General features: G+C 38.8%; 1 protein-coding gene across 1 annotated transcript in view; it reads right to left on the reverse strand.

Moving 5' to 3' along the window:
- Positions 1-25,036, reverse strand: part of LOC108049748 (protein sickie) — a 146,593-nt gene that overhangs the window by 24,749 nt on the left and 96,808 nt on the right. Inside the window, 6 exon segments of the mRNA XM_044459770.1 lie at positions 7,585-7,736; positions 8,711-9,084; positions 11,317-11,343; positions 11,448-11,750; positions 12,075-12,219; positions 12,286-12,851. Of these exon segments, the coding sequence (XP_044315705.1) occupies positions 7,585-7,736; positions 8,711-9,084; positions 11,317-11,343; positions 11,448-11,750; positions 12,075-12,219; positions 12,286-12,851 (1,567 nt within the window).

Here is a 25,036-nt window from a genome sequence, read left to right on the forward strand (position 1 = left end):
ACCATTTGGCCATTTATTTATAGCTTAGCAGCTCTGCTCAATGAACCTTTTTAGCTCGCGTAATTCTTTTGTATTTCTTACAAATCTTCACTTCACGCAACACTTCGGTAATCAGTTGGGTAAACAGCCGCCAGCGATCGCGCACTAGCAGATACACCCGCTCAAATCAACCCGTCGGATACTCGAATTCCCGTTCAACATGTGCTGCTCGTCTGGCAGTTGTCGACTTTCTAACATAGATACAACACAACACCACGTATTCCTAACAGCAATGTTAAAGTATCTTAACAGGCGCGAGAGAGAAACTGAACTCCGCCGTTGTTGAGCAAGATCAGTTGTGCGAGAGGGAGAGAGAGAGAAGAGAGCGCCGCGATCAGCAGCATGTTGCTGGTTGCAGCGGCAACATGTTGCTAGTTGCTAGTCAGTAGCACCCTGTAACTCCGATTTTTGTGCGTGTGCCTCGACTTCAAATGCGGAACTGAATATGACACACTCGACTCGACTCCAAAAATCCTTTGGCAACAGCTCCTGCGACGACGTCGACTGCGCGGCAGCAGCAGCTGCGAAATGACGCCGACTAGCCGGCGACAAAACAAATAACAGAATCGAGGCGTAAAAACAAAACTGGGGGGTGGATGCTCTAGAAGTTGGGTAAAACATCCGGGTTTCTCGGTTTTCCAGGGGCGCTTCATCACAGGACTTAGGTAATCACGCGATGCGGAAGTCGCATCCCGAGAATAGACCCTATATTTCAAGCGTGTGAAAAAACTCAATTCCTATAATTATGTTAACTCCGAATTGGATAATGGTAACATAAAGGAGGTACAATTTGACACAAAGAAATCTTTAATAATTTCAAAAAGGGTTTTCAAATTATATGGGTATGTTTTATATGTTAATAATCTAGTAGACTTTAAAATACAAATTAAATTGAATCTAAGGGCTTCAGAATAATAATAATATTTTGTTCTATAAGAATTAAGGTTTTAAAACATATTGTTTCTCTAAAATTTTAAGGATTTATTATTAATGAACGTGAGAATTTCAAAAATTAAGTAAGGTTTTAAACCTTGCCATTCATAAATATACCTTTCATTCTGATAAAAAGAATACGTAATGCATAACCATTGAAAGTGTTTACTTTTAAAAGTAAACAAATGTCCTCAACCTTCATAGATATTTATTTATGTAGACAATCGAAACTCCCTAATCCACCGTTTACTTCGCAGGGGATTTCGTCTGCCAGCATGGTCTGATCCAGAATATCCTGCAGGACCGCCACAGACCAAAGGCAGGCGCCAATGTGGCGGCACTGCCGGAAAATACGTATGTTTATGTGGACCCTGGCGCAGTCGTCTGCTCCATCGACGACTCTTTATTCAGAAGTGCGCAAAACTATGCAGAACGAAAAAAATTACAGACGCAGCTTCCTTGGCAGCCAGGACGACGAACAACAAAGTGGAAAAAATTGCAAATTTGTGTTTTGTGGCTGCTCGTAAGGCCAAAGTGAAGGACAGCCCGGTGGGGACACACAGCAGCCTCTTTTCGCCATGTCGATGTCGTTTATTTTTGGCGCGAGACTCCGCGGCGCCACTGAAAAGAACTGTCTGCACATACTTGTACACTTTTATTCTTCTGTATGGAGGCCAAGTCACAAGGACTGGGACATAATAAAGTTGTAAAAACTTTTCTGGGTGGTTTGTTTAACGAGTCTAGTTGGGCGACAGCTAAAAAATGATTGATCATCTCCAATCGCGATGAAGCTGGGTTATTGGCTTTAGAACTCCCCTACATTTATCGCTGACTTTTGGCTGAGCCCAGCATAAACTACTGACTTGGCATTAGTTTAACTGTTTTGGGGCTAAAGCACTGGCATGTATACGAAATAGTTTATTAGAAAAAAAAATAATGGCCTAGAATTGATTTCACGCTTAAGTGGTGACAGCTTTAAGCATAAATAATGAATGTCTTGCAAAAATAAGTCAAATTAATGAGAAATACATATGAAATTTAAAAAAACTGTTTATACATTGCCTTGAAAGCCAAGCAATCTATTCAGATTAATAGTAATAAATGGTTTTCTTTTTATAATAGTACTGTACATACCCAATCGTTATATACACATATACTGCATAGAAATTAAGTGGACACGTTTACTTACCTAAAAGAAAAAGAGCAATACATTAGTTTTATTAGTTATAATGAACACTTAAAGGTAAGGAAATAAAATAGGGAATCAAAAGACTGTTGAGCATGAACCTGAATTACATGACTTATTTTTTACTTGAGACAATCAACATCAGTTTCGTTACCCCCATTAAGCAATTTAGATGATTGCTCAGCTTGTGGCTTAGGGTCACTTAAAGGGTAAGTGAGTCGAAGGAGAAAAAAAGATATAACCCATTGCCTGAACCAATCAAAAAACTAAAAAGATAACAACCTTAAATTAAGATAGGTTTAAAGTAATTCAGCAGTTTTATATAATTTTTTTTAAAAGGTAAATTAACTAAATGAATTTTATAATTTCAAACTTTGTATTTGTTTTTCCCTGCTATTTACAGTCAAGTGTGTTTTATTTAAATTCAAGAAACGACAATTAAGGATTACAACCTTTAATTAAGATATGTTTTAAGTAACACTTCGGTTTCTTGTATACTTTTTAATTGAGTCATTGGTTTTTATTAAAAATCCCCTTTTTATTTACTTTCAAGAGTATTCCACTTAAAATCGAAGTGCATTTAAAAGCAGCCAAACAATTTAAAACATTCTCCATCTTGCCATGTTCTTTAAACCCTCCTCTTATAATTCATAGACACCTTCCCAGTTCTCCACAATCTGTTTTTTAAATTTACTCAACCAGATAGAGTCATCTGGCTTTTTTTTTGGCACTCGAGGCGATCACTCTAATGTTTTATAGTTATGCTTCTTTGTCTTATCGCCGGGCGTAGCGGGGGAATAGTTTGAGGGGGGTTGTTTTTCAAGGGGCACTATCACGCTTTTAATGTTATTGCATTGGCATGCATGGATGGAGTCGGGGAACAGATTCCCCTGTTTTGCCCCCGGTCACTTGGGTCAATTCCGAGTGCGTGATAAATGGGCGCGTTGCGTGGCGTTTTGTAGGGACGGGGGTTCATAGTTTGATGTTTTTGTTGTGGTTTAGTATTTATGGTCAATGATAAGATTGCTCAATTGGGGTTTTTCTACACCCAAAGTGTGGCGAGGGGCACGAACTGAATGGAGTTCGACTCAGCCGAAAGCTGTTTAAAGTTGATGTAGGTTGAAAGTTTTATAAGCTGCTTGGGTTTTTATGTGCCAGTCTAAATAAAGCGTATTATGAACTACCATAAAGCTTAGCTTGATAAGCAGACACTGGGGTGGGAAAAGGTGGGTCATAAAAAGGGATGAGCGCTAGGGGAATTGGAATAACTTAAAGTTGGAAAAAGTATTGCGAACCTCATATAAGAATAATGAATAATAAAAATTTTAAATTCGCAAAGGAGCTATCCACGGAATTTAACTTAAATTAAATATAAATTAAAGGAGTACTCTAAAATTCTTTTAACAATTAAAGCTCTCAATTCAGGTCCTTAGCTATTCTTTAAAATATGAGTAAATGTTCTAAAATTAAAGGGCCAAAGTCGAAAAATATTCCCAATCCTCCTGGAACTACCCACACACTTGAGCTCACATCGCGAGGGAATTGCGAAAAGTTCAGAAACTGCATTGTCAGACTTTCTGTGCCCCTTCCACATCTCAATTGCCTCGAACAAATGCGAAAAACCAAACCAACTGCCAATGTGTGGAAGCTTCAGTTTTCCCAACTACCGCAAAGAGAAATTTCATGACGTTGAAGCCTCCACAACGGGCGTCTGTCAATAAAAAATACTCGTAATAAATAAAAAAAAGCCATTGGCAAATAATATGCGGCAAAACTGCTGACAGACTGGAAAGAGAGGTGGAACTCGGCAGGGGAAATAGATCGATAGACAGACTGAGGAAGTGCGGGAGCGACATATCGGCATTTATGCCATTATAACACCAGGCAGAAATTTAATTAACGCAGGAAACTTTGGCCAAGACAATGGCAGGGAAAGCTAAAAGAAAACGACATCAAAGTCAATGGGCAATTAAAAAGTTTATAATCCACAGTGGGCGGGGAGTAAAGAGACGGAAATGCCAAAGAAGTAGCCAAACTGTACTTAAAAATCGCAGAAAAACTTTAAACTTTTTGTGCATTTGAGTATTTGTTAACTTAATTGAATTTGGCAAAGGAAAGTTGGCAAACACACAAGGGTATAAAGATAAAATGTTTTCTTATACTTGGAATTGTTAGTTCTTGATTATAATTTGAGAAAAAAACTTGATAACGATTTAAGAAAGGACACTCTATTGTTTTAAAAAACAATAGAGATAAACTGTGCCAAATATTTTATTTTACATTTTTTGAAACATTGAAAGATGGGTTAAGACTTTAATGAAGAAATATAGTTTTCTTCAACCAGCAAACAAATAATCGCAATTTGTCATTCTCATATCTTAGGTGTGATCACAGTGAAGGAAAAGTTTGACCGGGCGACTCCGATTCCAGTTCAAGTTTTCGCATTATGGTAAATGTGCTTCGGTCCGCTCAACCCACTCGCAGATAAATCATGCTCAAGGCGACCCATTTCCCTGGCCACATTTTCCCCACCCAAGCACCTAATCCACTTAACCAGCCAGACTCGGATCCAGACCGCATATCAGACCATATCAGCTGGGCGAGATTCTAGTCGGCATAACTCCAGTTGCAATTATTCTGTGTTTCTTCCACATTGTTTGCACTTTTATGGCAGCTGGGCAGCGGAAAGTTCTTCACTCCGCTGGCAGAAATGACACGACTCACGCTCGAGTGGTATAGGAAATTGGTAAAAGTTGTAACCAACTTAAAGATTCCGTCCATCAAATGGCCATCGAATCCATCAAGGCGATTTCTGGCAATTTACACGTATGCCTTGACCTTGGCCCCGGACTTTCTCACACCCACCAAGTGGTTGCGGAAAGTGTGGAAAAAAGAGATTTATGTTGTCTGCCTGTCTGGCCCCGATAAATTTGATGGCGAAAGGTGTGGGTGGCTTTGGGGGAAAGGCCATAAAATACTTTATAGTATTCGACAATGTAGACAAGCATAAAATGTACAATGCCTCCTCAAGCTCCTTCCCCAGCGGAATGCAATTTAAACTTTGTTTTATTTTGTAATGAAAATTGTTGGCAAGAAAATTTGTAAATGAAATCAATTTTAGCCTCATATGAAGGTATATTAAAGAAAAGTCACCCAAAAGTAGGCAAAAGTTGGTCCCTGCCTCTGCTCAAGTACTTTTGTCTGCCGCGGAAGTTTATCAGACTTTTGCGTGACTTCTGTTGACAACACGCACACATACCATTTTATAGACAGTCACAGTCTAAGTCTTTAAGTCTCTACACTTGCAAAAAAAGATTATGAATATTTCACTAACCATTTGTTTAGATAGAGAGGTATTTTTAGGAACAGAGCTGATTTTAATTAGTTTATTTTGAATCTCAAAGCAGAATAACAACTTAAGCAATTAGTTAATTTTGTAAAAATTTTAATTAAAAACTGCTGGCTTACAAACATATTTAAATAAAAAAAAAAATGTTTTAAAATTAAGAGTTCATAGATGTTCCGCAGATGAATCAACTTTAATAAAGAATATTTTAAATTGATGACCATTGTTTGTTTGTTTTTCTTCCTGTTTATGGAGAACCCAGGATATGACGGAAGGCAACTTGGCGGAAAAAGTTGAAAAGTTGAGTGCAAGCTGACTGCCTGATAAGCGAAGCGAATGAATCTTACAAAGCTTTTGGCACAACATCGTGGGAGGAAAGAAAGGCGGTGGAGCACACAGTTGCCACATTTTTTCAGCATCGCCCCTGAACGTAGGCCATGAAAATGCGCAAAATGCTGCAACAGCTGCGGGAACCAAATAAATTGTGCCCCAAAGTACACGGCATAACCACTTAAATTAATGGCCGGGCACAATGCAGACGATGAGGTTGAACTATAAAAGATGCGGTGGGCCAGATTAGGAGGGCAAGTATTTCCCTTCTTGTCCGTAAATTATTCAGGTTAAATGAAATTGCCCGCTGGCTTTTGCTGCATTGCAATGCATTGGCAAGTGGCAATTGCATTTAAACATATTCCCTAGCATGCTTTTCGGATTGTTATGGAAATCAGGTAAGATTTATTCGAACGTGCTAGTTGAGCTGGTGAAAAGTCAAAGTCCAAAGTGAAATAATAAACGGGGCTTACCAATTAATTGGGCAGAATATAGTTTAAATTCAGGAAAATCATTACATGTTGTATTAAATTATGTAAATATAGGACAACAAAGTCTGGTCATTACCTATTCATTAATGCAATTATTTTCAATTTTACTATTAGCATTAACATAAATTAGTTTCCTTTAATTGTTCTTCTTATGAATTTTACTTGATTTGCTTTTTATTTATATGCATCGAAAGGGAGAAAAAATTCTATGTTATCACTCCCCATAAATTATAAAAAAACAAGAAAGGAAAGCTAACTTCGGGCGGAGCCGAAGTTGATATACCCTTGCAGAATACTCTGTAAATTATATTCTCCAAAATTATTCATATAATGCATTCTTAATACTCATAAAAAATCCCAACTTCCTAACTTTACAAACACCAAAGTTATGGCATTTCCGATCAATCAGTTATATGGCAGCTATAGGATATAGTCGGCCGATCCTTATGAAATTTGGTAGGTCGGATTGATTGGCCAAATATAAAACCCATAGAAAATCCCAACTTCCTAACTTTACAAACACGAAAGTTATGTCATTTCCGATCAATCAGTTATATGGCAGCTATAGGATATAGTCGGCCGATCCTTATGAAATTTGGTAGGTCGGATTGATTGGCCAAATATAAAACCCATAGAAAATCTCAACTTCCTAACTTTACAAACACGAAAGTTATGGCATTTCCGATCAATCAGTTATATGGCAGCTATAGGATATAGTCGGCCGATCCCGGCCGTTCCGACTTATATACTGCGTGCAAAGGAAAGAAGGGTGTGTGCAAAGTTTCAATTCGATAGCTTTAAAACTGAGAGACTAGTTTGCGTAGAAACAGACAGACGGACAGACGGACAGACGGACAGACAGACGGACAGACGGACAGACGGACAGACGGACAGACGGACATGGCTATATCAACTCAGGAGGTGATCCTGATCAAGAATATATATACTTTATAGGGTCGTAGACGTCTCCTTCACTGCGTTGCACACTTTTGACCAAAATTATAATACCCTCTGCAAGGGTATAATGAAGATTGAAAAAATAAAAATAATAACATCAAGTTAAAACGTTTCAAGTGATGAAACATGACCAAAAAAAGTTTCTTAGCCTGGCGGTAAGTGCCTTTCACCCAAAAGCGTGATATATTCCCAAAGAGACAGCGGATAACTTTCTGGCACTAAGTGCAGTCGAGCATAAGGCTTCGAACGCACTCACAATTCATCTGAATCTAAACTAGGCATTTCCATGGCGGACTACTCACATTGGTTGACAGCTGGCTGCTCAGGCTGAGCACCTGATCCCGGGCATCCTGCAGTTCGCGCTTCAGCCTCCGGATTTCATGGGCCTGGCGCTCCTCCGCGTTTCCGTACAAGGAGCTGCCTCCGGACAGCAAAGAAGCGGCACTGCCGTGAACTGAAACGGAAACAGAATGGGAAAGTTGCATTAATCTGCCATCTGCTTTAAGCCTGCACTTGAAAAGAGCCTATGCAAGATTTAAGGAAAGCTATTTTCCCTTTGCACTGTTTGTTTTTACATATTTGTAAAACGTTTAACAAACAATTCACACAAAAATAATTTTTAACAATTTAGTTCTCTTATAAAATCGTTTCTAAAGTGTAATTGTAAATTGTAAATTATTCTGCAATTCTCAGGACTCAAAAACTATTTTATTTAAAAATTTAAATTTTAGGAAAAATTAATGTTATTTAAAGTCAATAAGTAAAATAATACAAATATTTTTAAAAATATGGCTCTTTTTTTCAAATCATCAACAGTTTTATAAATTAAACAAGAGAGAACGCTATAGTCGGGTGCCCCGACCATCAGATACCCGTTACTCAGGTAAAGGGAGTGCGAGGGAGATGGAGATAGAAACTTTGATCACGCATAACTTTTTAACGAATGGTCCGATTTGAAAAATTTCTTCTACATTTCGATAGGTATTGATAAACACAATAAAACTGCATTTTTACTTTTCCGAAATATTTAAATTTTTAAAATCGTATATAAGCGATTGTGGGCGTTAAAGGGGGCGTGGCACCTTTTTGAAACAAACTTGCGCTGCGTAGGAACTCCTGAAATCTACATGCAAAATGCCAATCTTCTAGCTTTTATAGTTTCCGAGATCTCAGCGTTCATACGGACAGACAGACGGACAGACAGACGGACAGACGGACAGACGGACAGACAGACGGACAGACGGACATGGCTAGATCGACTCGGCTAGTGATCCTGATCAAGAATATATATACTTTATAGGGTCGGAAACGCTTCCTTTTAGCTGTTACATACTTTTGCACGAATACAATATACCCTTTTACTCTACGAGTAACGGGTATAAACATTAAAAAGTGGTATTTTTTGTGAGGTGCTGAGCTATTCCTCACCTTCGTCATTCTTCTTGGGATATGTGAGCCGATGTCCGACCATCGCACCCCCGGCTCCTCCGCCAGGACCAACGAGTCCTGCGGCTGAAGTGGCGCCATGGGTGGGTGATAGCACCGAGGCAGCTGCGACCGTGGTGAAGGGGCCGCGGTTGAGCGGCGTGGGCGAGGTGGGCTGGCTCCAGGCCACGCCCCCCACACCACCGACGCCCACCCCGGGATTTCCCTGGGCCGCCTGCGATTGGGCCGCCATGGCAGCTGCCATTTGGGCTGTGAGTACGCCGTTGGTGCCGACGGGCAGGCAGTAGTACGGCTCGATCTCCACCTCGCCTCCGCGGCTCAGCATCGAGGGATACATTTTCTCGGATTTCGTGGATCTGAAATGGAATCTCATTAGTCTCGTGTGGCGCTTCTAATTTGACAGATTTCTGCCAGAAATTGAATGAGTGCGTGAGCGATTCAAAAGCAGATGTATTAGCAAATGCGAGTCATTCAAATGGGCCAAATAAATAAATAAATAAATAAAGTATGAAATCATAAAAATAACAACATGAATTTCGAAATAAAGAAGGCAAGGCAATGTATTTGAATTAGGTACATTCAAATGATTTACTAATTTTTTACATTCGATAAGTTATTTGTTCATGTAAACCAATATCCATTATTTTTGTGATGAGTAAATGTGGTCAGTAGTTTCTGAACCCATTTTGAACATTGAATACTTTTCGCCTACTCAAAGGCCCCACATTTCCGTTTAATTCTGTTACAAATTGGATATGGGCAATGCGGAGCCACTATGTATCTGAGTGATAAGGGTTCTGGTTGGAGCCATCGTTGCGTTTAAGTCCCTAGACAAATTGTCATAAAATGCAGAGATTTCTAGAGCCTCACACAATGACCGCTCCACAAACAGAAATCAGATTCAGGATACTGGTTAGAAGGATGGGTGAATGGGACATCCTGTCCCGTCCACTTGCGCTGCTCTGATAACTGTGACATTAATGGCATTTTGCATGCAAATCTAATATTACGTATACGTCATGTGTGCGCCTGTCGTTGCGAGTGGGCTCTGTTGTTTGCTTTTGGTGGTGAGAGCTGTCGGTTTTCTCCGGGGCTATTTGCCACAAACTTTGGGTGTGTGCAGGGTACTGTAAAATTTGATAACAAGCCACAGAACTGGTTTCGAGGGCATCCACTTCCCTTGACACAATCCTTTCCACACTTCTTACTGCATAATTGATGTCTAGCTTATAGAAACGGAGAAAGTAGATTAAGGAAATCAGAGTAAAAAGGGGACGACTTCTGCAAGGAACTCAGAAACTGTGTGATTACTTGGCTAACTCAAAGGATTTTTTTTTTGTTTTGTTAATGGATATAAGACTTTCCTTTAAATATACTAAACAAAAATAATATTTTTCTAAAAAGTAAATAAACTTTTAAGTATCTGCTTAAAATTTTAACTGTTTCATGACTACTAAATAAACTAACAAATATTTTCGAAATTCTAATGCAAATTTCATTAGTGCTCTATACATTGCCTAAACTTTTCCATTTTTCGCAGCTCCTTTTTCACATGTTTTCCAACTTCTGTTACCAACTTTTCCCGCTTCTGTGTGGAACACTTTTTAATGAAGCACTTGACCGTCGAAAACTCGCTGACGTGGCGAACAATAAAAAAAAATGAACTTTATTTCATCTGCAGTCTTGCCAAGTCAGGGGTTCACAAACCTATTGACATGTCAAATAATAATCTGGCCATCCACAACACCTCCCAGCTAGCAGGGTACTCTTTGTTTTTTTACGTTTTCCATTTGCCGTTTCCTTTTTTATATTCTTTTTGTGGATAGTTTCCCCAACTCGTTTTCCCAAAGAGCTCTGGCATTGTCCGTGGGCGACAACTGGCCCAGAGCATCCGAGAACTTTGCTCTTTAACTATCTGGGCGTGTCGTCCTTCCCCACGTTTTTACGTTTTAAGTGAATCTTTAAAATATGCACAGCGACACATGAAAAAACAAACATATGTCCTGGCGAAAAGGAGGCTACAAGCCAGAGGTGACTTTGCTTGGCTTTTACCCATGGAAAAACAGAAATACCGAAAGTTGTTTGCATACTTAAAGGAGAGCAAACGAGTAAAATACAGCTGACAGGTAAAAAACGTGGACGTGTATAGTAATCGAGTGGGAAAAGAGAATAGTGAAAGGACGCATGAAGCACCGTGGAACAATATTTATGTTATGCTTTGTGCCATTATTAACAAAAAATGTTTTTAGTAATATTTTTTAAGGCCTGATGTATGATAATGTCTTTACTTAAAATTTGTTTAAGTTTTTGTCCTTGGTAAGGTTTTAAAAGTTTGTTATGTATTCTTTTAAAATATTCACATTTTTTAAAATATGCAATATTTTGAAGCTGTCACAAACTAACTATAAACATATGGTATTCTTGGATGATAAGCATGCAACATGTAAAATGCAAATTGGTGACAGAAAAGTGACAAAAAATGAGGCTGATTGTTTGTGGCAAGGGCGACGCCAAAAAAAAAAAGGAAAAAGTATTGCAAAGTTTCTTTGGATGAGATGCAAAACACCGTGCTGAAACTTTATGGTCACCTTGGATATGTCCGTTCTTTCAAGTAGCTTTTCAAGGGCAACCAAGTTTACAGAGGGAAGAGAGAAAAATATAGATACAGATACATGCAGGAAAGGAGAAGATACAAACTTAGGTGGTTATGAATACCAACCTTATGCTGTTGCTGCGGTTCATTCGCGGACTTTGCACATAGGGCGATTCATTGCCCGACATCTGACCCGACATTTGACCCGGCGGTCCCGATCGGTTGTGGATCATCTTGTGGCCATGTCTGGTCATAGCCGGCGACCCGATCTGCAACTGCTCCACGGACTCCCCGTCGGACAATCGACTTCCGGCCGTATTGCTGTGCTTGAGCCACATGGCGTATGAGCTATATTCTGGCTTGACCTCCGCGTAGGTTTGCGTATCGGAGAGCGAACCATCGTGACGTTGTCCTCCTCGGTTGGAAATTCTAGAAAATAATTAAGTAATTTTAAAATACAATATATCCGACAATTTGGGGACAGGGAACAATAGATTTATTGTTATTAACTACGACATTTTTAACTATTTTTATTGTTCTTTATTTCTTCCAAAGTTTATTTATATATTGCTCTTTTTAATTTGATGTACTGTAAATTTTCTTAACTTCATTGAACTTTTTCCCGAGGAAGTATCGTTAAAAAGAAACAAAAAAGATGTTTAGGTTTAAAACTCTTAAGACTTGAGTTTGAAGTACTAATCATGCCTCGGAGTTACATTTTTAAGTCTTAGTTAATTTAAATTATTTGTATACCTGTGCTGAAATATGTGCAAATCGCTGCCTGGTTTTGGCAGGCTGTGTGATCCGGTGGCCAGTCGCTCCCTGATGGACTGACTCAATTGATTGGCCGTTGGTCCTGTCAAGGAAAAGCTCCGATGCTGAGTATTCGGCGGTAGCTCTGAAAAACATTGAAAAATATGAAAAACCCTGTTGATACATGAGTTCACTGATTTATTCCACTCACTGTTCATGTCATTGGGCAGTGTTTGAGTACCACCGGCCACTTTGCGACCGCTGGCGGTCCTTGGAACCGCCGAAACATGAGCGGTTCGACCGCAGGGCAGACCATTGGCGGCCACTCCACCGGCGGCCATCATCATGGCGATATTCTGCTGCTCGGCGGTGGAGGCAATGCTGCCATTGGCCCGCTTCACATAGCCAAAACTGGGGGGAACACCTTTGGTGCGGGACGAGGAGGGGGAGCCCTGCTTGGAGGAGCTGCCACTCCCACCGCCGCCCATGCTGCGCCGTGATGGTGAGGATTTCTCCGACTTTTCCCCTTTTTGGCCATTGAGTGGCTCCGGCATTTTGCCCCAGTTGTCACGTCCATTTCGAGATCCTGGCCGATGATGGGGACTGCCATCCATTTTACCGCCTCCTCCGTTATTATTGTTGTTGTTATTGTTGTTGTGGGCGTGGCCGTGGGCGTGGGTGGTGGTGGAGCCGCCGCTGGAGCTGGCCTGACTGGCCGCTGAGCTGCCGTTCGCGGCGGTTCCAATGCTGTCCAAAGAGCCGCGACTATTGCGAATACTGCAAAGAATATAGAACAGCAAATATGTAAAAGCACTTTTCTTTTTTGCCTAGCAATCAAATGCCTAAAAGGTTATACAAATTTTATTTTAATATTTATATAGGTATGGCCCCCTTCATTAAACATGAAATGCTAAAAGTTTAATAAAGCACTTTAGGCACAAAACACAAATAAAACCTATTGGCAGTAATAATAAAACAAACAAAAGGGTAAGCTTTTGTTTTATAACCTTTTTGGAGCATTGTGGTAATTGAATTTCCAGAAATCCAATTAGCAAAGCTTTTATATATCACTATTCCATTCAATTAAGTACTATCTATTTAAAAGCATTAGTAATTTCAAGAAAGGTAAACTGAAAATGGTTAACTTTAAGATTAAATAGCTTTTAGTGCGAATATGGAATGAAAAATGTAAGTTAAAGGAAAACCTTTTGTATTTTATTATTTATCAAGAAGAACAAACAACTTGCACAGCAGCTAATTAATGGCAAAAGCAGCTTATTAAAACGAAGTTGTTAATGGCGAACGCATTAAGTATACGCCGCTGGGCGCTTTTATAAATTCACGTCCCCCCATCAATTTTATGGATAATTTATGCAAGTTAAAGCTTTAAATGGCTTTCAATATTTATATATATAGTACACATCAAAATTCCATTCCAGAATACAATTGTCAAACAACGGCCAAATCAGCGGGCAAACAATCGCAATTCAAACGATGAAAAGTCGAGAAATCCGACGGGAACAAAGGCGAACAAAAGACCTGAGCTAGATGGCTGACAGACAATCCGCAAATACAATTGGCAAGTGGCTAACGAAAGAGGTGTTAGGGTGAACAGAACGAGGACCGTCCCAAGGAACGGCTACAATTTTCAATTAAAATGACAAAAGATATTCCGGCTGGGGCAAGAATCCCTCACAGTGAAGAGTCAGGCGGAAAATTGCATGTCTAAGCTGCTTTACTCTGAGGCAGTACCATGTCGTCTTGCCTCGCATATATCAAAACTAATTGGGCGTGTCCGTGCTCCAATAAATAATGTTGTTTATTTATGTGGAAAGCAGCCGGTTGGCGAAAGAGTTGCTGCTTAGAGCACTAATAGCATACGTAAGTGAGTCTTTGAATTTCGTAGTACTTTAATATCAATAAATTAGAAAATGTTCCAACATTAAACATATTTTCTTTTTGTAGTTTTTATATGTGACAGATAATATATTATTCAAATTAAAAATACAACTCAGATGGAGATAATTTGATAATCAAAATTACGAGAAGTTATCATCTGTTAGCTTTCAATATATTTCATATTTTTTCTGTTTTGAAAGCTACAAAAAACACTATTGCCATAATAAAAGCAACGAAATTAATTGCAATCAACACTCATAAAGATTGAGTTATGACTCATAAATCATAAGCTAATGGGCAAACCAACTTTAAACATATTTTATATGATTTTAAGTCTATGCAATTTTATTTTCAGAAAAAATACGTACATATCTCTTGCCTTAATAAAACAATAAAAGAAATATTAAATATCAAATATTAAAATATTAAAATAAATTCTAATTCGATTGCCCCAATTTCGCAGAAAACTGTTATGAATTAAGTTTCAAGTCCTGAAACAATGCAAAACGGGATGCCAAACCATTGCGAACATATAGATTTTAGCAAAGCTGCAATATCGAATATTTCCATGCGGCTTTTGTTGCTGGCATCAAACTAAATTATATCTATTTAAACCAACTACCAATTAAGATGGATTTGATTGCACAACAAAGGGGAAAAGCGGGCCAATAAATTAACTAATTGGTGTTGCGTTTCGCAGCGCTTTCCAAGGCGACTAAAGTGCTGAAATCCTGAATTGTATGCTATGATTTAAGGCAGCATAAAATGAAATAGAAGCGAAGGAAAAAAGCAGCTGTCTGGGTCGTAAAACCCAACTACACCCTGGCAAGCAATTACAGTTTAGATATGCCCTGGCCGATATGAAAGCGAAAGAGAAGGCCTGAGCAACTGGAGGGAAAAACAACATTTTCCCTGTAACTGAGACGTCCATTTGGTTGCGAGGGATGGGTCTTCAGACCACCGAAGAATGCGTGACTGTCTCTGTGAATGTGTGGTGTTTGCGGGGGTTAAATGTGGGCGGGAAATGCCAGTGAAAGTGGTATCAGAAGTGACACATAAAGCTCATAAATTGTCGCACACTCAATATGCATAAGCTGGGGGGGTAAAAAATGGGGGAAAAATCAATAATGATTGCCGTATCACCGTGTAGCTGGTCAAATGACCCACGATGCCTCCTGAACCGCAAGTGGGTGAAATCGATGGACTACCAAACAACTTGGGACTGCGAAAATGTGCCCACCACCTTAAATTCAATTTCATTTAATACAAACGCTTGCATACATAAATTAATTGAATTCAATTGTTTGACAATCATTCTGCCTTATCCTTTTTACACGTTTTTATTTAAAATGTTTGTTTATGTCAGCTATTGTATTTTTGTATTATTCTTTCTGGGATAGTACAAGGTTTATTTATTTCATTTATTGACCGTGTTCATGCCAACAAAGCATTTACATATTATTTAAGCATTCAAATGCATACAATTTCCTGTTACTCTTTTCAGCTTAAATTCCGCTTGCAATTGAACTCATGGTGCACTGCAAACGCGAAACAAATGACGCAGAGCCACAGAATCCGTTGCAGTGGAAGCATTTCTCTTCCGTTTTTTTCACCGCCAAGGTTCTGCAAAAAAGTGCGCATATATTTTTTGGGGGCAGTCCAAAAAAAACGGACGTCATAAGCAGGGAATTCGAAAGGAGCAAACGGAAAGCGGATTTATAGCCATTATGTGAAATGAAAGAAATGAAAAAATGGAAATGGAAGCTAGCTTTGGATAGTTAAAGTTTTTATACACTTACACAACATTTAATCATGGCTTTGTATATCCTTTTTGTACCAATATAATAATGAGAAGATTTACTTTATTAATTTTTATTAAATTATTTTTTATTAAATTTAAATATCTTTCTATCGACATTCCAAAAAATATTATACCTTTTAGGTATTGTAAGAATACTTTCTTCTTAAGGCGTTACAAAAGTTATGAATACCGTATTTTAGGGTAGAAAAATAGCTCAAAATTGTCAGTGACAGGAGACTTTTGGCTAAACCATCATTACCAGGCACTAAGTGCGTAATATTTATCAATTGCAAGAATGAACTCAGAGGAGAACAGCTTAATATGGCTTAAAACTTTACTGACATCTAACTATGTTTCTAGTAAAATTAATCCAAGGGTATTTTTTGTTATTTTATTATACCCGTTACTCGTAGAGTAAAAGGGTATATTGTATTCGTGCAAAAGTATGTAACAGCTAGAAGGAAGCGTTTCCGACCCTATAAAGTATATATATTCTTGATCAGGGTCACTAGCCGAGTCGATCTAGCCATGTCCGTCTGTCCGTCTGTCTGTCCGTCTGTCTGTCTGTCTGTCTGTCTGTCCGTATGAACGCTGAGATCTCGGAAACTATAAAAGCTAGAAGATTGGCATTTTGCATGCAGATTCTAGGAGTTCCTACGCAGCGCAAGTTTGTTTCAAAAAGGTGCCACGCCCCCTTTAACGCCCACAATCGCTTATATACGATTTTAAAAATTTAAATATTTCGGAAAAGTAAAAATGCAGTTTTATTGTGTTTATCAATACCTATCGAAATGTAGAAGAAATTTTTCAAATCGGACCATTCGTTAAAAAGTTATGCGTGATCAAAGTTTCTATCTCCATCTCCCTCGCACTCCCTTAACCTGAGTAACGGGTATCTGATAGTCGGGGCACCCGATTATAGCGTTCTCTCTTGTTTTTGTGTAAATTTGCTGAAATTCGCAGACCCAAATTTAGTTTAGATTTGTTGGATTACATAAGGGCTCTGAAACTATTTGCTATTTTATTTTTCAGTAAATTTAGTTTATTGAAATCCACACTCAGATGCCTTTTCCCGTCATCGCGTTCATGATTCTCTGACGACCACTGATGTTAAAATAAAAAGTCATTGTGCAATGCACTTGGCCTGGGAAAAGCCAGTGCCATCTCCTAAATGGCATCCTACCATGGCATGGTTTCGTCCTGCCGTTGTTTTGCCCTGTATCGATGTCAGTGCGGGAATGCTTTAGTTTTTGCTCCTCACACATGGGTCGCAGACCAAATATATTGCCGAAAAATAAATGCTTCCCCCAGGCGAGAGTGCAAAAATGAAATTCCATGCATGTCTGCCTCGAACTTGTTCCATGGCTTCTACCATTTTTCGGCCATTTTATTTCGCTGGAGTTTCCTAATTTCGTGCACAAAATGTAATTTGCATGGCAGCGGAGTAGAAACAAACAGGACGGGGAAAACAAAGTGAAAAGCCATAAACAAGCGGTCGTCTCTGCGCTTTAGTATCGTGCTATTTAAATTCGACCCTTGTGTTCGTGTAAATTTTAATTTAGTCGCGCTAATTTATTCTCTGACCAAAAGCACGTGTTCAATTTAAATGAGTAGGCTTCGGGGCGCCACTGGTTGCAAAGGGGGATTGCTTCAGAGGTGGCAACACATTGGTGTAATTGCCGCTTTTAATTGACAGTTGGCGCTTAAATTCGCTGAAGTGCTATGGCTTTCTATGTAGATAATTAGGCGTGGAACTCTGGGCCTTGACAAAAATTAGTGACCCTAATTCACGAAGGCATTTTCTGTTTACGCGTGTGCATGCCAAACTGACTAATGATGATGAGCAGGACTTGAAGAAAAGAAAGAAAAGCGGCCATTATTCTTGCACGGAAAAGGTAATGAGAAAATTACCTGATTCAATGAAGGTATATCCTTTGAATAGGGCAACAATCTAATGGTTTGAATATGTTTGTTTATATAGTTTACTTTCTAAAAGCTACATTCTCTTGTTAAATGTTCGACATTTTACCCGTTTGAATCCTGCAATCTGTTGGCAAGCCTTTTCATTTATTAAAACTGTCAGCAGGCAAAGCAACAAACGCTGGCGACAAAGTATTCCGACTTATCAGCCCAGGAAATAGCAAACAATGCTACAGTCTTCTTCTTGTTCTCTATCCTTTCCGAACACGATAACATCCTATGAATGGAATTCTGACAGCTTTACAGGCGTTACAAGCGCATTAATAAAAGTGTCGAACATGTGAGCCGGAATGTGGGAGGTTTTCGGGGGGAAAAGAGCCGATCCGAGATGAGTTGGCACGCAACCTTCAACTGAGTTCCTCCCAGCTTATGTTTCTATTTCGCGATGGCCTTGCAAATGGCAGCAAACAAGGCAAAAAAGGCGCCTAAAAGCAGGCAACACTCGAAACAAGGCAAAAGCGTGGACTGTGTCAAGGATATAATGGAGGACTTGGTAGGCAGTAGCAGAAACTTTGTTTCAAAGAGTGGCCATCTCTACGAGTTTTCTGCACTACCTTTATAAAACTTAAAATTTTGTATAATCCAAAAAAAATTTAAAAATAAACAGTAATTAGGAACAAAATAGTTAATTAACAACTACTAAATAACAACTAGTTAGTAATTTATGTAATTTCTATTTCGTATGCTTACAATTGTGTAATTCCAATTGTATTTTTCTGCCAAACGCAACATTCCCCGCAATTTCCGGCGATTACTGGGTAGCAAAAAGAATTGCACACTCTTACGAGCAGGCCCACATCAATTATGCAACCGACAGGGAGTTTTTCCCTAAAGCAATTGTTTGCCTTTTACGATACTCGACCGACAACTGTGGGTCATAAATTATGGCAGCAAGGAAAATGGGTCCAGTTGGTAAGACGAAACAGCCTTCGATGAGTTAAAACCTTGGGTAGAGCACACCACTCAAAGCCCAACTTTTTCTGTAAGTTTTTCCGAAATAAAAATTCCTGGCTGGCAACTTTGAAGTTCAAGAGATTCCTCGAATGGAAGCGACAAACGAACGCAAATTAAATTAAGCACAAAACTTTGTTAATATGCTAAACAAAACTTCATACCTAAGCTTGGTCCTGTTTTCTTCGGTTGCTCAGAAATAAGGGAGTTGCGTTTCTGGTTGCACATTTTAATTAAAAAAGCTACAAATTACAGACAAACAAGAGACAAGGCAAAACGAGAAGAGAAACATGATAAAAACCGGAAATTAGAGAGACAGGAACCTTTTACCAAATCCAAGTTGACTCTTCCTTTCGACTTTAACAATTAATAAGGGAATAAGATAAATACGAAATGTGCAAATGACTAGAGCAAAAGGCTAATGAAAGTTAAGTTTTAAATTGAGCCTGAAAGATGTTCTGTTTTTCTTTACCAAAACTTAACTTTTAGATTCGAATTAAAGCTGCTTTTGACTTAGCTCTTTTCCACCCTGTTCAGTTTAATTATACATGGAATATAAGCACCGTTTCACCTACTTCCCCATCAAGCTACTTAGCCTGCTCATTAATAAACTCATTTGTTAAGTTAGTTAGTTTGTTCGCTTCGCTTGTCAGTTGGATACTTCAGGAAGAGGACACGCAAATGACACGCCCTCTTCGATCGCCCACTTCCGTGGCATGTAATTCTGTGTTGCTAATCACATTTTGCCATCGATTTTCCATACAAGGGACACACCTCCTCAGGCCACATAATTGACTGGCCAAATATGTGTGAGTCAGGATAAGCGGGATAAGTGGGAAATGGGTGATCCGAGGAGGTGCCTCAAGCCAGGTATATTGCAATTTTCCCTATGGCCCTAAATCATGCAAAGTGTGTTTTCGTTGCGGCAGTATTGTTGTTGGTTCGCCACTTGACAGTTTCCACTGCGGCAAAGTTCTGGCGTTTTTAGGCCAACTCGGTTAGCCCACTTTATGGGGCCGTTCGGGCCATCCCATCCTGCCTCGTCCTGTTCCGTCCCGATTCCCGTGTCCTTCCTTCCTTCCCTCCTGGGCCCCGCAATAGTGTGAATCTCTCTCGGCCGTCCGATATAAAAGTTTTATATATGCCAGCCTGGTATTTGAGGCGTTTTTATTAGCCTCCGACTGTCTTACATAAATTTAACATTAAATTAAGTGCCATTTTACCTTTCGCAGGGGGTTGGAATGCCGAACTGAAACCAAATTAAAGAGAACTTAGCCCCCAAACGTGTGCCGAAGTTCATTGCACTTTCATGAAGTTGAAAGGGGAGAGTGTTTCAGATTGCTGGGCTTTAAGAAAGGATAGGAGATTGAGTCCCTCAATTGATTGTTGTTTTTTTCAAACAGACAAGGGAGAGTATAAGTATCTATTCGCCCTTGAGCAAAATAAAGAAAACTAAAGACAAATAGAAAGTTTTAATAAAAGGAGTTTATAGTTACGGACATATAAAATCAACAAGTGATTATTGTATTATGTGAAAATAAAAAGAAACTGCACAAAATATTGTTTAAATTACAATAAGGAATAGCAAACAGGTAAATAAATGCAATATTTCCGTTAAGTTCTACTGTATCCAGAAGCAGACTTCCCAATTACCGAGCTTATGCTGAATTAACCGACTCGAGTTCAGTTTTGCAACTGATTTGGGACTTAAGCCACCGACCCCTGAGAACCACATGGCGCCAGGACGAGCTTAGCCCGCTTAACCCTCTGCGGTTGCTGGGTGTTCTTTGGACCCCAGCCAGGCGTGCCTGGAAAGCCGCTTAGCTCATTGTAAATTCCGGCTAAAGCCGGTCACAGAAACAATTTGGCTAGGCCATTTGTGGAGACTGAGAGGTGGAAAAGCAGGTCCTCCAAAAGGATACACACTGCCTGTTGCTGTTGTAGTCCTCGGTTATTCTTTATTTTATTTCCCCAGTATTTGGCCTTTTTAAGATTTATGGGCCCTGTGGCAGGTTGGAATGAAATGTCCAACGTTTGAAGTAATTGTTGAAACTGATAGACAGTTGATTGACAGAGCGAGTAAATTGATTAGGGCGACATGTGGGAAAATGTGAGCAAGTTCTAGCTCTCATGTTTGTTTACCTTCGCCGGGGACCCCTTTTTTATGACCCTCTTTGCATATGACTAGCCCAAACAGAAGGACAAACACCAGAACACACATTCACACACTCACGAGGACTGGGTAAACAAAGGCAGGAGTTCGGAATAGGAGTCAAAGTCGGTCCGAGGGTTTAATGCCCCGGGGCAGTCATTGACACTCACTGCTCTGCCATTTGGATCGAGATTGGGACATGTTAATTAAACAAATATACCTTTATCTGATGTCGGCAAATATTGGAAAAGTTTTCACTCCATAAACATTGGAATCCGCACGCCGAAAAGTATCCAAGTACTTGTAATTCATAGGAATTCGTTTTATATTTTCCGGCACTCCAATATAAACAGCACTTTACTCTTCACTTGAACACTTTTTTTTTAGGGCAAGATTTTTGGAATTTGTTTTGATAAACTCATTTATTTGAATAAAGTTAATATTTTGCTATGAGTCACTTAACTATTTGGTCTGCTCTAAGCAAAGGGAACTATAAATGAGTTAAAGCACCATTAAGTCCTAACATTTTTTATTAACTCTTAATTATTTTTTTTTTATTTAAACATTAATTTATTTTAATATATTTATATATTTGCACGAAATCGCTGTTTTTTTCCGTTTCTGCCACAGCATTTCCATGTGGCAACCGCAAAGCCCGAGTGTTCAAATGCGTTTCTGGGGTTGCTCTTCAGTTTTGCCGTGGAAAACTCAAAGTTCGAAAAGCAGGGAAAATTCGAACTGCCAACTGAAGAGAAGTGAGATAAGAGAGCCATCGAGGCTAAGAGAAAATGTGCTTCCTGCCTGTCGGCGTTTTGTGTTGAAAGTAAAAGGTTTTGTGACATGCAACGCCAGTCGAATTCAAGACACCTGCCCACCTGGCTGCCACTTATGTGTGACTATACATACCTGTCTGTTTGCAACTACGAAGTTTCGCATTTGCCGCTTTGGGCGTATTTTTTGTGCTCTCTTGGCCACGCACTTGTTTAATAGTTAAGCAGCCCGAAGGCATAATAATTTACCAAGGCGGGCCAGAACAGAGAAAAGGGGGAATCGGATGTGGTGGTGGGTAGAAAAGTTTGCCGAAATGGAAGTTCGGGTAAAGTTTGTAAACTGATTCTGAAGCTGTCATTTTGCAATTGAAATTTATTGACCTGTCTTAAGAAAATCGTTACACACTGCATAAATAGTATAGGGAATTCATTCAGACGACTTTAGCTTTAAAAAATATTTAACAAATTTAAACTTTAGTTGGATTTTTGTATTTATAATATATTTGTAAATCTATAAACAAAGCAAAAATATCAACTAAGCAATAGCCATCTGTAATATTTTAACTGTATAGTAGGTACTTCATTTTGTTGAGTAAATAAAATGTTTAAAAATTATAAATTATTGTTTTGTATTTTCTAAAGAAAACACTATGAATTCATAGCTAGCAAAAGTCGGAAGGATATAAGCTGCTAATAAAACTGTCATATTCCTTTCTCTTTGGACGACAGTTATTCGGGTTTATGGTTCCCTAGTACGTGCATATAAAAATTGGTCTTATGTTCCTCTTTTCTCGAAGTTCTCCTTACAGTTTTTCTCGGCTTAGTCCTGACTCCTGCCATATGATATGAATCATGGCCAAGAGCAGAGTAATGGAATTTCCGACTGCCAAATGGGTGGCTTGTGGTGGAAGTTCTCTCACACGATTCCACCCACTCTTAGCCAAACTGTCTGGTCTGCCAAAGCAACAAATGTCTTTCAGTCGCATTTTGGTAGAGAGAGAAATACAGCTGTGCGCTTAAACTTAAGAGAAAAGTCAAGTTCGAAAACAAATTCGCATTTTCTCTTATTTCTTTAGTCAAAAAACTGAAACTTGTTTCGCACTGTTTGGGCGTTTTGTCAGCCCGGTTTAAACTCCAAAAATAATTGAGCCAAGGGCGGGCTGGTTATGCTATTGCAATATACGAAAAAATAAAAAACAAAAACAGCAAAATGTTTACAAGTGTTTGCTGAATGAAAAGCGAAACTTGATTGGCTGGCAAGTTGCTGAAATCTTGTGGACGACGATGGAAATTCATTAATTGACAGCGATATCCAAGCACCATATGCACACATAGAACTTTTCATTGCTTTTCATTATTTTGCCGGAGCTCATTAATCACTTTGAATGGTTTGCGAAAACCTTTGGAGGGGAATGCCAATCAGTCAGTAAATCGTTGATTTGCACTGGAAAAATATTAGATATTATGGGTGGAAAGGGAGGAAGGTCACAGCTGTATGAAATAAATTAAATCCACTGGATATTCGATGATGGAAAGAATTAAAGAGATTTGTCTTGTCAAAATAATTATGTCAATTTTGCTAACACCATTTTCAATAAGTTTTCATTTTCCGTTTTAATTAGGATATGGCATGTTGATTATTATTTATTAAATACATAAGAAAAACACAATATAAACAGAATTTATAAATATAATAGATTAGACAACCAATCACTTGTATACCCTTACCACCTTATTTAAAGGCAATGATTGAAATTTTATGATGCTCGCATAATTAATAGCTAAGAAAAATAGCTTGTAGCTGTGGCAAAGTTATTGGAAAACAATTAAGCCAAAATCCGAGCCTCAGCCGCTGTTAGCCATGTCTAAACCACAATGGATACAAAAACACAGAAGTATATATACGAGAATGTCAGTTTGCGGCATGTGGAAAGGTCAGTTATGGCTTAAAGGCTTACGATTGCTGTGCTACACGCTTTGAGTTGCTTTTAATTGTTTAGCACATGCCGTGGGTGGGTTTAAATGGAAAAAAATTGACTTTGGACCAACAACGAATGCAATTTTATCTCTTTGGTTTTCTGGCATACGGAAAACTGCAACTGGTTTCGATTTGCTAAGCCTGACAACTGTTGCAATTTATTTGTCGAGTCAGACAATTTACGCTTTGCATAACGTTTTGCATTATACTGATTTACAAACCAAATTTAAAAGTAAAACAAGAGAGAACGCTATAGTCGGGTGCCCCGACTATCAGATACCCGTTACTCAGGTAAAGGGAGTGCGAGGGAGATGGAGATAGAAACTTTGATCACGCATAACTTTTTAACGAATGGTCCGACTTGAAAAAGTTCTTCTACATTTCGATATGTATTGATAAACACAATAAAACTGCATTTTTACTTTTCCGAAATATTTAAATTTTTAAAATCGTATATAAGCGATTGTGGGCGTTAAAGGGGGCGTGGCACCTTTTTGAAACAAACTTGCGCTGCGTAGGAACTCCTAGAATCTGCATGCAAAATGCCAATCTTCTAGCTTTTATAGTTTCCGAGATCTCAGCGTTCATACGGACAGACAGACGGACAGACAGACGGACAGACGGACAGACGGACAGACGGACAGACAGACGGACAGACGGACATGGCTATATCGACTCGGCTAGTGACCCTGATCAAGAATATATATACTTTATAGGGTCGGAAACGCTTCCTTCTAGCTGTTACATACTTTTGCACGAATACAATATACCCTTTTACTCTACGAGTAACGGGTATAATAAAATCTTATAATTTTACAAAGAAAGAAATATAAGTTTCAATTCAAGAATGTTCGCAAATTTAATTCTGGCGCCATCTATAAAAATGTACTAATAAAATAGGTTCGAGTAATGGATTTATTTAGTGAGTTCCACAGCCATGTAAAGTGTGTGTTCTAAAATATGTAGAATACTTGTATGTAAGATGTAGAGACTATTGAGTACTAAAAAAAGTAAATTAATATATTTGAAATTTTTAAATCGAATAAATCAAATCAAATTTATATATTCTTATTAATTGAACAACTGAAAATCGGAAATAGATTTCTATGATATACTGTAGACCAATTGTTAAATATCCGAATATTTGAAACGGCAATTTGTGTACCCATACATTCGTAAATAGTGTTTTCAGCACTTTCCTCTTTTTTTAAGGCACTTCCCTAAATAAAATATGTTTCTAATGCGTCACACGAACTCTAATGTGAAAGGACGTTTAAACAAATTGAATACCCCAAAAATGTTCGGTTCATTTAACCCATCTCGACACCGAACCTCTGGCGAGGGTCAATCAAAAAAAGTGGCAGAAAAAATTGGGCCCAAATAAAGCGTATCAAAACGAGGCAACCGAGGGTCAGTTTGCCATTGAACACT

Source organism: Drosophila rhopaloa, unplaced genomic scaffold (assembly GCF_018152115.1).
Source record: "Drosophila rhopaloa isolate 14029-0021.01 unplaced genomic scaffold, ASM1815211v1 contig_2, whole genome shotgun sequence".
NCBI lineage: Eukaryota > Metazoa > Arthropoda > Insecta > Diptera > Drosophilidae > Drosophila > Drosophila rhopaloa.